Here is a 14,672-nt window from a genome sequence, read left to right on the forward strand (position 1 = left end):
TGTCCCGTTTTCCCCTATTTTACTATATGTTATACAACTAACTAAGCGATGTAACGAGGTCCTATACATACCTATGACCATAGATTATTACATAGCGATTTAACATTGTGTTTCAAATATATTTTGTACTTCATTTGGTGTCGAAAACGGCAGTGCTCGGCCAGAAACGCGTACACGACAAAAAAGCGATAAATTTGTGACGATAATCACCTCACAATTGAAACTTATTACATCACAATGACTTTCAAATATCGGGCACGAAATGTGGATTGTGCAATTTCGAAATGTCACAAGTACGTCTTAATAATAAGGCTGTTTAGTTTATAATGTACCATCATATCACAGCGCATATAAAAGTTGTGTGAACTCGATGATCCTTAACGATAAGAAACGAAATTTGTCCGCCCGGGACTTCTCCTTTAAAGTACGGCTCGCTTACGCCGTCTAGCAGGTTCTTACATGTGTCTTTTCATGTGCAACGCTAAATGGTCGGATCGACTAAACGCTCGCTCACACATGTTGCATTTGAACGGTCGGTGCCCAGTGTGTTTCCGATAATGTCTTGTCAGTTCATCAGAACGAGCGAATCTCCAACCGCAGCCCGCCCATGTGCAGTGATATGGCTTCTCACCTATGTAAAGTAATGTCTTGATTATGACTCGTAGATTTAATCAGAAAAAAAAATACTTTATATATTTTGACACATTGTAGACTGTATATTTTTGGACACGTTAGTGTTACGCCTATACGTGCAGTAATAATTTGATTACTTTATGCTCCCGGGTTTAATCAGAAAAAAAAAACACTTTAATTATATCTTGACACAATGTGGACTATATATATTTTGGACTCTTTTGTGGCGTTAATGTTTTCGTCTACGTGCAGTTATGATTTGGTTGCTTTGCTCGCCGGTTCAATTAGTTGAGTCACTTTATATATATCTAGACACATTGTAGACTTTGCATTGAATCAGGCAAACATAGAAACCGCAAAGTTCATACCTGTATGCGTTCGCATGTGAGCTTTGAGGTGTGAGCTCTTGGTGTAAGTTTTTCCACATCCAATATACTCGCAAGTGTGTAAGGTGGCTTTCCTTCTGGTCCAGTATCGTCGACCGCGTTTCGTCTTTTCTACAGCGGTATTATCGTCTACGACGGCTTGTTTGACTGGGTAGTGCGGGAGAATCGAAAAAGCCGCGTCTTCTGGCTTAAACTGCAGGAATAAGATTAGTTAACCACACGATCACACTGGTGTTGTACAAAGTATAAAAGTCGTAAGCTTACCGAAGGATGGGTAAACATTGTTGCGCTGTGTGGGTTAAAGACAAGTTCGCAATTGCCGTTGGGTTGCTGGTGTGGCCAACTATTACTGCGTGCGGTGTGCGCAAACGGTGGTTTATTCGTTTGCTGCAGAGTCTGTATGTCTTCCGAATACATCGGTTTCGGATATTTTGGTAAATGCTGTTGGACCCCTACACCACCTATACCGGTTGTGGTGGAATTTAAAGAGTTGTATGCCCCTGTCGTATACTGCGCGCATGAGGTTTGGTAATTCGTCTCACACAAGCGCTCACAACCATTGTATATATTCGGGTGTTCGGTTTTAATGCAGTGTTCCGGTAAAGGAGTAAAACTGCTATGTGTGTGTTGGGGTGGTGTCGATCTTCGTCTTTCTTCTTCAGGGCTTACCGGTGGAGTAACTAAACCATTGGGCAACGATATCGAATGTTCAAGTTGTTGATGGTAAAATTCTGTAGCGGGGTGCCATTGACCGTTGTTAATAGTTTGAGTTGACTTGTATGCAGCGCTGGAGTGAAGTTTTTCGTGCAAAGTTTCGAAGCTTCTGCATTTTTGTTCAAAATTTTGGTAAGATTCAATCTCTTGGCTTGTGGAACCTAACCTTTCGTACATGAACGGCGAAGTGTGCTGCTCTCTCTTCATTCCAGAATCGGTAGAATTTGAATAGTTAGTAAAAAACTCCGATCCCAACCCAGAGGTAGCTGGTTCAGTTAGCGAGTTGCATGTCGTGAACCCACTGCAGTAGTAACCATTATCGGCAATTTCACAGCCTTGGTTTTGCCTACTAAAGGTCTCTCCTATTGAGGCCAATTTCTCTGTCGACCCTACACCTCCTAACCCTACAATATCACTCCCGCATTCGCTGTTCGAAGTGTTCAGTATTGATTCCAAGCAGTCCGGGTTTTCCTCCCAAAGATTCTCAAGGTCCGTCAGTAACACATCTCCCGTGGAAGCTTGAGACAATATACCTTCACGACCGCTCGGCATCCCTATTTGCGGGAAACCTGGCAATTCGTCTGAGTTTCCCATATCAATTTTAATCATTTCAAACCAATTACCATTCGTCTAACATACAACTGGTATCTGAAATAAACTAAACAGTTTAGAATTTCGCTCGTAACATAACATGTTTCAAGCACCTTAGAATTTTGCTTGTCACATAAGTTTCAAGCACCTGTAGACTAACTGTCTTCAAGACAGTCGTTGCTATATATCCTAATGGTGGCTGCTAATAGCGCTGCAAAAAAACTTCGTCTTTCCTTTTTTCTTTAGTCGCTGATTACTCTGCGCACACACGGAGAGAATGCCCGCACACCTGTAGAGAGAATATAACCTGAATGCGTAACTACGTTTTATGCGCATATTTCTCTCGCTTGTGTAAGAGTGGGCAAGTTATATAAAAAGCAAATTGCTGACACTTTACCGTAATTTCTGCCCATTTTCACACCGCGATGTGTTTTGTTTTTAAAGTTAAATTTACCTTATTCACGCATTTGATTTTAGGCATTTTAAAACAGGTTTTAAATGTATTTTGTGAATTTAAAAGCGCATTGCGGCACGTCTTATGAAAATTTGTTAAAGCCGATTTCCTAATTTAGCCGTGTTTGTACTTTGTTGTACAAGATAAAATCAAACCGTCTTCTGTTTGCAAGTATTCTTGCTCGGGCGAATCTGCCTTACAAGACACCGCCGTTTCAAGCGAAGCTTCTTGTGTGCTCTGTCAATATTAGCAGAATCCAGAAAATAAACTTTAACTCATAAACGTATCTTGGCGGGTAGCAAAGTATTGGAAGATAGATTACGGAACGGCTTTGTCAGGTCGCTGGTACGACGTTTGCACGCTCTGGGGTTACCTGGCGAAGAGAAGCCACCTTTGATTAACGCTGTTTCGCTTATGCGCAAATGTTTGGGGAGAGACGGCGGAATACTATTATTTTACGATAGCGGAACAGCTCTGTCATTTACCAAGCCCCATGCGATGTATGTTTATGCCATATTACTTCTATACGAACATAATAGACCTTGGTCGCTTAAGGAACGGCTTTGCTCTAAACTTCATGGAGGTTTTAGAACATCCATAGCACCGGTATAGCGTCGGAATTCTTTTGTCATAAGAATGACAACAGCACGTTCGGTTATCAATTTTCAACCTTAAAATGGTAGCACATCACACAAAGAGAGAAAATTCTTATTTTTTATCGCCGTGGCATATTTATCATGCCTTGAAAACGTCGGAACCACTTACTAGTTTACTCACAAATTACCGCAAAACACTTTCTGGTTTTTGTCCCACGGCGTGTGCGAAATATATGACATGATATATATTGTAGCAATATCACACACCACTTAAATCCTATTCCAAGCGCCACTTTGGCGGGCGGGTGGCTCGCTTTGTTTATTGCTACGTTCGTCGCTACGTCGTGTTTCTTCGATTTGCTACATAGCTGGCCAAATAAACAGCCACGAACGTTGCGATTCGTTACATTCGCGTCGATTAAGACAAAGGACCGAAGGGACGCGTGCGTATTTTCGCCGACAGCGAAAAAATCGCGTTCTCTGTTACGTCACAGCTGGTCGACATGTTGCAGTCTGAGCGGAGTCACGCGTATTGTTTGTTTACGTCATAACCGCAACGCCAGGATTGTTTATGGTAATATTCGAGAGTAATATATGCAATTGCCGCGCGCCGCCAAGGGTCCCTTGGAACACGTGGACGCACAGAACCTGTTTACGGTCAGATTAATCAATCTAAAAAAAGGAAAGGAATTTCATAACGTTCTCATAACATGCCCGCTATCTGGCCTAGATCGGCGCAATGTTTCCGTAAAAAGTTAATCCATTTATAAATCAGCAAGCGTATACAGCCTATAGAGATACGGCGCCTCAAAACCATTAGGTCGAGTTTTTAATGCATTTTCTTGATGCCGGATACCGCACTTTTGAGAAACTTCGTAGCAATGAGCGCTCTTTCACCAATTTCGGCGACGCCTGGGTTTCTGAGGCCATGTCAGTTCACTATCTTGGTTCAAGTTTCTGAGAATTGCTAAGCTCCCAAGAGTTTGCAGCGGTTTGACCATAACCCGGTTTTGCTAAACATTTGAAACACAATAAAGAGCGATTGTTTAAACCTTCAAACCAGAATCTTCTCTTGGCCGCCGAGATATGTATAATCAAAGACGTCACCTTTTAATAACTTGCATTTAAAATGGAATTAATGTTATTTTTTGGTATTACTTTTTGGCATTTTTTAATTTTTTCAGTCATAAGTTTTTGGAAAATGTTTTTTTTTGCAATATTTTGCCGAAAAATACACAGTATTTTTATTGATAACTGCTTAATTACAAGTTTTTAATGTACATGTTTGAACTTTATTTGAAATTAAAATTCAACATTAAAAATCTCAGAAATATTTTTTACTACAAAATGTTTGAAAAAAATTTCACCTTTCACGGAAACATTTCCTTGCCTTCTAATTCGCTGCTCGTTATAAACAATAGAAATCAAGAAGACGCGTGGCTATTTGGTAATAAAGACCCTAATTAAGCGACTTACGCGATTCGCAGCTGGTAATAAAGTAACGAAAACGCAAAACACGCTTCGTTCCAAAAAGATAATCGGTAGTTTTATTGTCGGCGCGAAACGGTTTAGTTTCCAAGTCCACACAAATAATGAATTTCTCCTTCAGTTGAAACGTAAATACTGTTGCGTTAATTGACCGATGTACCACCAGGTACAATACACACGAGGCGTATATGCTTATATGTTTATTGCTAGAAGATTATTATTAAGGCTTTATTACTGGTGCTATGTCTTCGTATACAGCAGATGCATTGTGTATTGGTATGTAGTGTATTTATATATTTCTAGTTGAATTTGGAATTTTTGATTAGAGTTCTCGATCTTGAGTAGAATGCCCATCCATGTTGTATCCCTTGTCCACTGTCGTTTATAACGTACATTTTTACCGTAAAACTATAACGTGGGTGTTTTCTTATACACCAGACACACATGATGTATCATATGCCCACTGTCAAGTTATAACATGGGGTCTTTTTAAAGGGAATATAACATACGACACACAAAACATTTTATCATTTAAAACCCAAAGGGACTCGATAACAATAAAATTACGACATCGTTCATAACACATACTTTTTGAAATATATTTTGTGGCGAAATTCCCCTTCCTAAAACTAGTTATCGCTATGAACCCTCGGTAAACAAATTAAGTCAAATCAAAGACGAGTATTATTAGAAACCTACACCTTACGCTAGTTATCGTTAAACCGGTTTGTGGTATTAGACTGTGTATTGGCAAACGAACGGAGTTGTTTAGTGTTCCGGCTTTTTACAAGAAGTTGTTTTAACATAAATTTAAATTTTGTAGAGTATTTTTTACCCCAAGCCTGTTTTTAACGCCTGTCGCTTTTCTGCTTTAATTTCATTCTCTTCGCTGTTTTGATAAATTTGATCTTCTATTGTATTCGAAGAGATAAAAAAATGTTTACCAAATATAGTTTGGTTTTGTTAATTATTTTGTGTAACTGTTGTAAAAATATTTGTTCTCCCATACACCGTACAGTAACGCGTCTGCCATTATATAATATGGGCTCTTCTTCTAACTCGGGTTCGTTTAATTAATATCGATTACACGTGTTGTATATTTTGTAATCCGTTTTCTGGGAACAGTAGAGATTATATCATTAGGAACTCGACAGTGGATATGCACTCTGTTACACTTTCTACTCGATATGGGTGAGGTCCTACAGTGAGACACGCCATTGAACTTGGTACTTAGAGTTCATACACAACCCTACGTAATTATACCACTACCCTAACACTGTGTATGCACATTCTATTCTATATGGGTGAGGTCTTACGCACGTCAAAGAATTTGGAATTTAGCCCAGATTTGACCCTTTCTTTTCCCATGACCTTTTTATTTTCAATATTGACAAAGTTCTTAAGATTTTTTTCTCAAATGCCGTTGTAGGTAATTACATTTAGGAGAATTACGTAGGAAGGCATTAATAATCAACCATTGTCTGCGTAACGACGTCGCGCTCAATTCCCCTTTATCTTGTCCCGGCGCCGTTTGTGTGCAAGTTGTAGCAACGTGAGGAAAACTAATCTCAATTTAATACGACAGAGTAAGCGACGGTAGTTTACATTGCCCGATGGAGATTAAGCAGCGCTGATGGATCGTTATGTGAAGACTTGACCTTTACATAAGCAATAGCGGCTTGGAAATCAAATGCAGCTCCCGCCGCGGTTGCTACGAATAAACTTGCGTTGTACCTCGGGTACTGCGTTAACAAGCCTGTTATCTCGGGTTGACTGGAATCATAGCGACCACACGCTTGCGGTGAATAGAATAAGTGATTAATGTCCATATAACGGTGTAGAGACATGCAAGATCGCAGCTTTTTAGGTTAAAGTTAGAAAAGAACTTTGAACTTCGACTAAGAAAGCTGTTTTCAGATTCCATTGTCGGCGCAAACATTTATTATAGTATATAGACATATAGTAGGGTGGGGGAAGAAGAGATACTCTTTCATTCGATTTTCTTGTCGCATTTGGTAGTCAACAAAGGACATCCGAAGAATTATAAAACTGTATCCTCACGACTCCCGTCGACCGATGTTAACTGTTTACAAAAGGAGAATATTTGAATAATATATGCTAAAGGTGTCCCATCTTACCCCATCCTACTACACAGGGTCATTCCTACAAATATAAAACTTGGAATACTGAACTGTGTTCTACACATTTTTTTCGCAAACGTTTTTTTTATAAAAAAATTACGACATTTTTTTTAAGTAATCAGACTTTGTTAAGTATAGTAGGTTGGGGTAAGATGGTTCCCTAGTTAGTGGTAAATAAAGAATATCTACAGAATTATATAACCGCATGGTCCCGCGACTCAAAAAATCGTTGTTAATTGTTTAAAACCCCATTAGAAAAATATTGGGATATTATGTGAAAACGGTATATATGTTGTACTCCACAGTAGGCTACTATATATATATATATATATAAGTCTACTGCAAGCGACGTAAAATCAGGCATACCAACATAATGCATAGCAAGACACGCGCCCCTAATTGCTCACGCGTCGGCCTTTTTCTCGAGCACGATAATATAAACATACGGGTCTCAGTTAAGAGAAACGAAAACAGAGCTTTTGTCTAAACTCTACTATATTTGTGGACACGCGTATCGCCTAAACATAAAACAAGCATCAGGTATTCTAAATACTTGCGCCCGTTATGCTGTGTTGTAATGCTTTATGTTTTCGATCATGTTTTCTAATCATATATAGTGGGGTGGGGGGAGACGGGACACTTTTTCGTTATATTTTCTCGTCCAATTTGGTAGTAAACAAAGAACATTCAAAGAAATATAAACCGTATCCTCGTGACTCCTATATCGACCGTTGTTAATTGTGTATATAGTAGGATGGGGGAAGACGGGACAAATTTGGCACATAATATCCAAATATCCTGATCGTGTTTTAAACAACTATAACTAATGAATTTTTATTTCGCTTTTAAAGAGTGTTAAACTGTTTGCATAGCAGCGTATTGCGCGGTGTATAATATTCTAATCAGCAATATTGTACACCAACTCAGCTAAACCGTTAAAATCTTGTATGTTGTAAAGATTAACCTTTCGTTCTTGAGTTTTTGATTTACCAGCCCAGCAGAAAATCTGATGACTCTCGTAAAACGTTCCAAGGTACATAGCTACGTCGGAAGTTATAAAATGTAGCGCAAGTGTTGTAGCCTACGTCGTGTACACACATGATCCTATATAGTTAACCTATGATAATGGCGGTACTGGTAAACCAAGTGTGTTTTGTACGCATGTTAATATGCACTAATGATATACCGATACACATGGAAAATGTTTCAATTTAGCAGCTAAAATATTGCAGACGAAAACAAATGTATTAACCTAAAATGGCGGCACACTTATTAAACTTAAAAATAATGTGAGTTTCTGTACGAAAAAGTGTGTAATTTTTATTATTTAAAACCCGGCATTTATACTTTTTAAATAAACATTAAAATTAAAAATTACATAATTGGGTTTAAACACTGTCCAATTTCTATATCCGACTTAGTCCAACTTTGGCCAATATTAAGTAGAGCATCAACAGCTTGCAATATAAGGCAATTACTGCCAAACTTGCATTCTTAGATTACGTTGATACCGCCCTTCAATGTTTTGATGTTTAAACCTAGAAATCCATTGCCCGAAATGTTTTGACCACTGTTTACCTAGAAACTGAGAATTTTCGAAATACGTTGGCGACCGCAGCAGCCCAGAGATATCGCACAGTATTGAGCAATTACGTTGGGATTAGATAAATTGTTTGTTGCGTAACAGAAAATACATCAATCAAGGACCGACACCCGAATCCGCATAGCGGGTTTTCTGTGTTATTATTTCTTCTTCTTTAATCCGGTTGCATTTTCTAATCGCGTCGCTCTGGATTTAAAAGCAATCAAACGACGCTTTACTGAGAATTCGTAAATTAGTAGCCTGGCACTTTGAGTCGAGAATAAACCACTGAAAAGCGACTTACGGCTACGATAGCCACCGCATCGGGTAAACTCTTTGCTAAGAAGGAATTAGAAACCTCAACATATGTATCTTGTGTTTAGTTCACCCAAGTTCGTCTTGCATTCCGTACGTAATCTGCTCTGTTTGCTAGGGGGTATACGGGTGTTTAAATCGACGCGAGATACCGTTCTCTTATCGCTTAACTATCTGCATAATGACGTCATAATCGTCTGATAATGAAACGGACTTATCGCGGGAATCGAAGACGATAAATAGGAATTCCACAGAAGTTTCTAGAAAACAAACACAATATTGATCGCTCCTTATCAATATATGAACTTGCGACTAAACAACATGTTTATTCATTGACCCCGCGTCAGGGAAGTAACCCAAAAATATTTTACGTTGGGGTTAATATGGTCCATTTTCATTGTATTACCCCATTTGGTGGTAAGCAAAGGATATTTACGGAATTATATAACAGTATCTCTATAAGAAAAAAGTTTTTGTTTGTTAAAACACGCTTACTTTTGATTTAGGTGCCAACGGTACCCCATCTTTACCCACAGTACTATTACCCCAGAAGCTTTAAACCTAACAAAATAACCCATTAACTAAACTACATAACTAAACACGTTACGGTACCCCTAAATTTACTTTTTACCAAAAATGACAAAAAACATACCCTTTTATTATTTTTGTAAAAAAATTATTATGGTGTTTTCGGATTTGAAGTATTTTTTATTTTGAATTGTTTTTCAAAGAAGTTAAACCGGTGTCGCATGATTTGGATTTTCTTTTGTGCAACTGTGTGTGTGACGGATTAACATTAAAGACCGCATGAACCACATGTGGACTGTATGAAAGAGAATTCCATAAAGTTTCTATACACTGTAAGTTTAAGGTGCTTCCGTTGACTTTATAGACGAAACGTCAAATTAGACTTTGTACCTGCCCATTAAACTAAACATTATTCTCCCCATTTACCCCTTGATTGAAGAGCAAAGTCTCAATGCTACGCAAACGGTTGACGTATTCGACGCATTGTCCTAATCACGTACGTTCAAATTTAGAATAAGCGGCATTGTTACGAAATATATGCTCACCTGCGTCAGAGATTCGAGATTTAATAAAAAGTTTCAGAACACCGATTGAACGTTTGCGTCGCGTTGTCATGGCAAACGTGAAGAGAAAGTCCCCGCTCGCCAAAAAAACTTTAAGCCAGATTTCATTACATGTCGTAACGTGTATGCGACAGGGTGCAAGTATACGAAGTGTAAATACCACCAACAGCGTCAACCGTTTATGATGTTTTGCCGAGCAAACAAGAGCTAACTGCGTCAGGCGCCTTTTGTCATCTTCTTAGATCGTATGAAGCAAAATCTCTGACGTAGCTCCGTGATAAATCGCAATTTAAATTTCGTTTTCATTTCTCCCTTTTTAAAGAGTAAAACATTTCTCCTCGTCTCCAAATATACCATATTTGTTTCTTTCTTTCTCCTAAGTTTGCACACTCTTTCTCTGCCGCATACCGTTCATTCTTATTGTCCCCAAATAACTATTAACGGCATATGCAACGTCACAGTTGTAAAGATTTCATAATTTCCGCACCTTAACTTTAAACTTCTTTTCACCCCGGCTATAATTCTATACACCTCCATTGTTGCAACATGCCCACGCATATGGGCACGCCGTCATTCAAAAATTTGAGAATCGTTTCTTCCGTTATAAATTCCAATACTTTGACAAAATATGTCGAAATATAGAACTGTGGAGTGTTATGGATTTCATCAATAATATCCAATATTTTAATCGTGTTTTTAACATCTAACAACGCTCGTTTTGAATGGCGAGGTCATGGTTATTTAATTTTGTAAATATTGTTAAATGGGACGATAAAAGAGCGTAAAAACATTGGCCATCTTACCCCAACCTAATTATACACCATTTAAAAATTCAACAATTTTTTAAAGGTGTGAAAATAGCAAACGCTTGAAGGAAATTCTTTACTTCTGCTCTACTAAGCCCTTGAGGGTTAAAACAAGACATCTCACGACCTTTCGTTTATATAAAAATTCCCGATTTTACAGATAATGTTGAAAATAGCAAGTGCCAGTAAGGGACTTTTATTTTTACTGTATAGCAAGCGCTAATACATTATGGTCGTAATAACCTTCTGTAAAGCGTTTAATCATAGTATACTGAAGTCACTTTAGTATATAGTATGGTTTAACCCTATTAAAGTTTAAAATTATATACACTTGAAGAGGCAACAAAAATGGTTCATTAAATGTTCAGATTCGATGCTATACACTTATATTTAGCATGCTTATACCCGATAAATTACAAAAATTTTTTATATAAAAGTCACCTTAAAAAAGAACCTAAGAAACGAACTTTTTTATTTCTTTAAATACAGTAACGAAAATTAGATAAAAAAAACAACGAAAAGAAGGGAATTATAAGTAAAATGACAGACGTTAAAAACAGGCTACGGGTAAAAACTACTTGAGTAAAAAAAGTCCTAATATTTACAGTTCAAACATTCTTTGTTTTGGTTTAATTGCGACAATAATTAATTGCGACAATAATTGTTTATTGTCAAATATAGGAAAAATGTGTCAGTTGATTAAAATATTGTATTCATATTTAAATTCAGGATGACATATTTTCAGGGATTACGGATTTTGTTTTTCCGGATTTTAAATAGAGAGATTCTGTCAGTTTAATTATAAAATCTTAATCACCGAATCGTCTTGATTACGCTTTGCTGGAATTTAAGTGACGTAAGAAAATAGAAACCGCATACTTAATCCGATTTCATACGATTTCTATAGCCCGGAACGCGATTTTATGATTTGGACGTTTTTATGGCAAATCGCGTTAACGGCGGATGCGAGTGTGACGTCATAGTAGAGAATGTTACGTCACACTGAATGTACAAAGCCGCGAGTTCGCTCCCGCGTACACGTACCCGCGGCACGCAGTAAAAGCGCAATTAAGCGACGATCGCGGCTCATTAGAGTTACGTATGATTCTAATACACGAAGCAACAATGGACAAGGCGTGCCCACAAATGCATCGCAAATCGCCGCTGCTTCCCACGCGCTCTACGCGCTATAAATCCGACATAATTACAGCGAAATAAGCGCGTGTCAATGCAAGTCTTTGTTCAATGCATATTTACAGCTACAAGATACAGGACAAAGATTCCAAGCGTAGCATCGTAAAGTCGCGGTATGAGGGGTCACACTAAGTAGGCTTTATGTAAATTTAGTATATAGTAGAATGGGGTAAGATGGGACACCTTTACCACATAATATTCAAATATCCTGATCGTGTTTTAAACAATTAACAACGGTCTATGGAAGTCGTGAGGATACTATTTTATAATTCCCTTAATGTTATTTGTTTACTACCAAATGGGGTGAGAAATAGATTTAAAAGATGTCCCACCTTCTTCCACCCTACTGTATATATATTTTTTATAATACTATGGGATAAGATGAGTTAAATCATAATATCCCAAATTTGTTATTCGTGCATTAACAATTACCAACAGGTATACAATTCTGTAAAAAATGTTTTATTACTAACGGTTACATAATTATGTTAATGTTCTTGTTTAATTCCAGTAGTAAAAATATCCCGTATCTGTAAAGTGTGGAAAACGAAGTAGCAACGTAAAGTGTAAAACTTGTTTACCAGACAAAACAGTTTAATTTATTCTCTGGTTTCCACCCCCGAATTTGACATTAGCTTTGTAGGTGGACATTAGCTGTTGTTTACCAGAAGTTTGCCGCTCGTATCTGTAGCGTGGGTGGTAGGTCGTATAAGATTCATCAGAATAACTAGTGACGGCAAACAAGCCTTCCGCGTGGCATTTGCATGGCGGGCCGGGTTGTCTCGTTAGCTGAGGCGTCAGGACGCTTATGTTCCTGCAGGTGACATGACTCGCGTAAATTACTTGTTCATTTTTTGCCGAATCTTCCAAGGCGTTGAAAAGGCGAATCCACCTGGTCAAATAACGCTGATGATTTCCGAAACACGCCGCAGCGATATCCATCAAGTTTCGACGCTGATAATCACGTCCTTGTATTTGTCAAAAGCACAACCGCAGAACTGGCATTTTAAACAAGCACGGCTAACCTTTCGGTCTCCGATAGCGCTTTTTGTTTATTCCGAGAGATAAAATTTACCACACTTATGAGCCTCCAAGTAACCCCGTAGATAACACGCATACGTAAATTGTTGAATCTTACAGAGATGTCGCGGCAATGGAAGCATTTCTGTCACTTTTCGACTTGATGACATTAAATTGGCTTCGCAATTGTGTAGGCCCTATACATCTGGCAACACTCTGGCCCAATTTGCGTCGGTTAAAATCAAAGCGAAGTTTTGACTCTGATAAATATGATTGGTTCGATTGCTAAGTTGTATGACAGCACGCTATAATAACAAGCAACTCTAACGGTCGCTTAACCTAGCTAAACCTAACCACGCGCATCTCATATATTTTCCCCTACAAGCAGTCTCAGGTTTCGTGTAATTGAAACGTAAACATCAATTTTCAATTACTGGCAGTTAGTACGGCCTATCATAGCTTCCGTAATCGCCACTTCCACATACTGTGTCATTACTTTACAGTAAGCACAAATATATTACGAACATCGTCATTTCTTCAAAGGTTCTTGAAAAACAAGCTTACGTTTTATTCAAACAACCGTTTGTCGCACATAGTAAATAGTATTTTAATCTTATTTTTGCCCTATGTTTAGATACAGCAGCAATAATGTTAAAGTTAGGCTGGTGTAAGATGGTCTTTGGGTTCCAAGTTGTTATGTCTCTCGACTCTAAAAAGCGTTGTTAAATGTTAAAACACGATCAGACAATTTGGTATATTTCGAATAAATGTAACTTGCTTTATCCTCGCGTGGCCGGACAACAGTCGTTATAAAACACGAATGTTCTGCTATATATATACACCTTGTGCCAGCTTACGAGTTACCACTTATGTAACTTTGTGAGTGATTTTTTATATCAAAGGTACCCCATCTTACCGAACTCAGCAATACCAGTTAAAATGTTTTGCTACTGTGCAGGTTATAGGTCAAGCCAAGCTATATGGACCAGTCGCGTGCTATCAGATCATGTTGCAGCCGAAAATTGCGTGTAATATTTCATAAATAATAAAGCTATTATATGACTATCAAATTTAACCGCGGTTGTTAGTATAACATTACGTTTGCCATGCCTTTATATGATTATGATGAGGGAGAATTTAAATTTTAGGATTACCAATTGCTTGGAATTTCCGCATTGAACTTAAAGCTTGTGTGTCGTTAAGGTTAAAACGGGAGCATTTCTGTTTAAAGTCTATTGGTTAACCTATATTGTGTTTAAAACTATTATAAATGAACATTAGGCCAGTAAGAAAAACACTCACAAAGTAACATAGGTGGTAACTCCGAAGCTGGCACAAGGTGTATGAAACAGAACACACATATTACAACGAATGTCGTTTTCGGCCTTGCGAGGATAAAGTTACATTCATCCCAACGTAAAATGTTCGTCTGGGTATTTAGCGTGAGAGAGGTACCCTCTCTAATTCTACATGTAGGCTATTAACATAGCATTACATATTATAAGCATTCTGCATGGAAATGTAGTTATAAATATGAAATCCTACAAACGCGGACCTCGCTAATCTAGAATCAACTCTTGATCCGTAAAAGTAATAACAGCTCTACAGTGTCGTCTAGCGGTAACATAAACTAAGAACACGTAACTCTTAAAGCGCTTTAC

General features: G+C 38.1%; 1 protein-coding gene and 1 long non-coding RNA gene across 2 annotated transcripts in view; one reads left to right on the top strand and one right to left on the bottom strand.

The window, feature by feature from the left end:
• Window positions 1-14,672, top strand: part of LOC149735831 (uncharacterized) — a 34,303-nt gene that overhangs the window by 397 nt on the left and 19,234 nt on the right. The gene's annotated exons all lie outside the window — the stretch shown is intronic.
• Window positions 99-2,406, bottom strand: LOC149735832 (uncharacterized). The gene is made up of 3 exons (XM_089878327.1): window positions 1,284-2,406; window positions 1,002-1,212; window positions 99-631 (listed from the first exon to the last, which is right to left on the bottom strand). Exons 1-3 carry the CDS (start codon window positions 2,340-2,342, stop codon window positions 456-458), a joined length of 1,446 nt encoding a protein of 481 aa, XP_089734453.1. The 5' UTR covers window positions 2,343-2,406; the 3' UTR covers window positions 99-455.

The sequence above is a fragment of the Ciona robusta genome, chromosome 5, assembly GCF_009617815.1.
Source record: "Ciona robusta chromosome 5, ASM961781v2".
NCBI lineage: Eukaryota > Metazoa > Chordata > Ascidiacea > Phlebobranchia > Cionidae > Ciona > Ciona robusta.

Bases quoted from the DNA above. Each gene is read 5' to 3' on its own strand.
- LOC149735832 (XM_089878327.1), bottom strand. From the start codon at position 2,342: ATGATTAAAATTGATATGGGAAACTCAGACGAATTGCCAGGTTTCCCG. The intron at 1,213-1,283 runs GTAAGCTTACGA...TTATTCCTGCAG, and splicing joins CAATGTTTACCCATCCTTCG to TTTAAGCCAGAAGACGCGGC. The intron at 632-1,001 runs GTATGAACTTTG...TACTTTACATAG, and splicing joins TCACATGCGAACGCATACAG to GTGAGAAGCCATATCACTGC.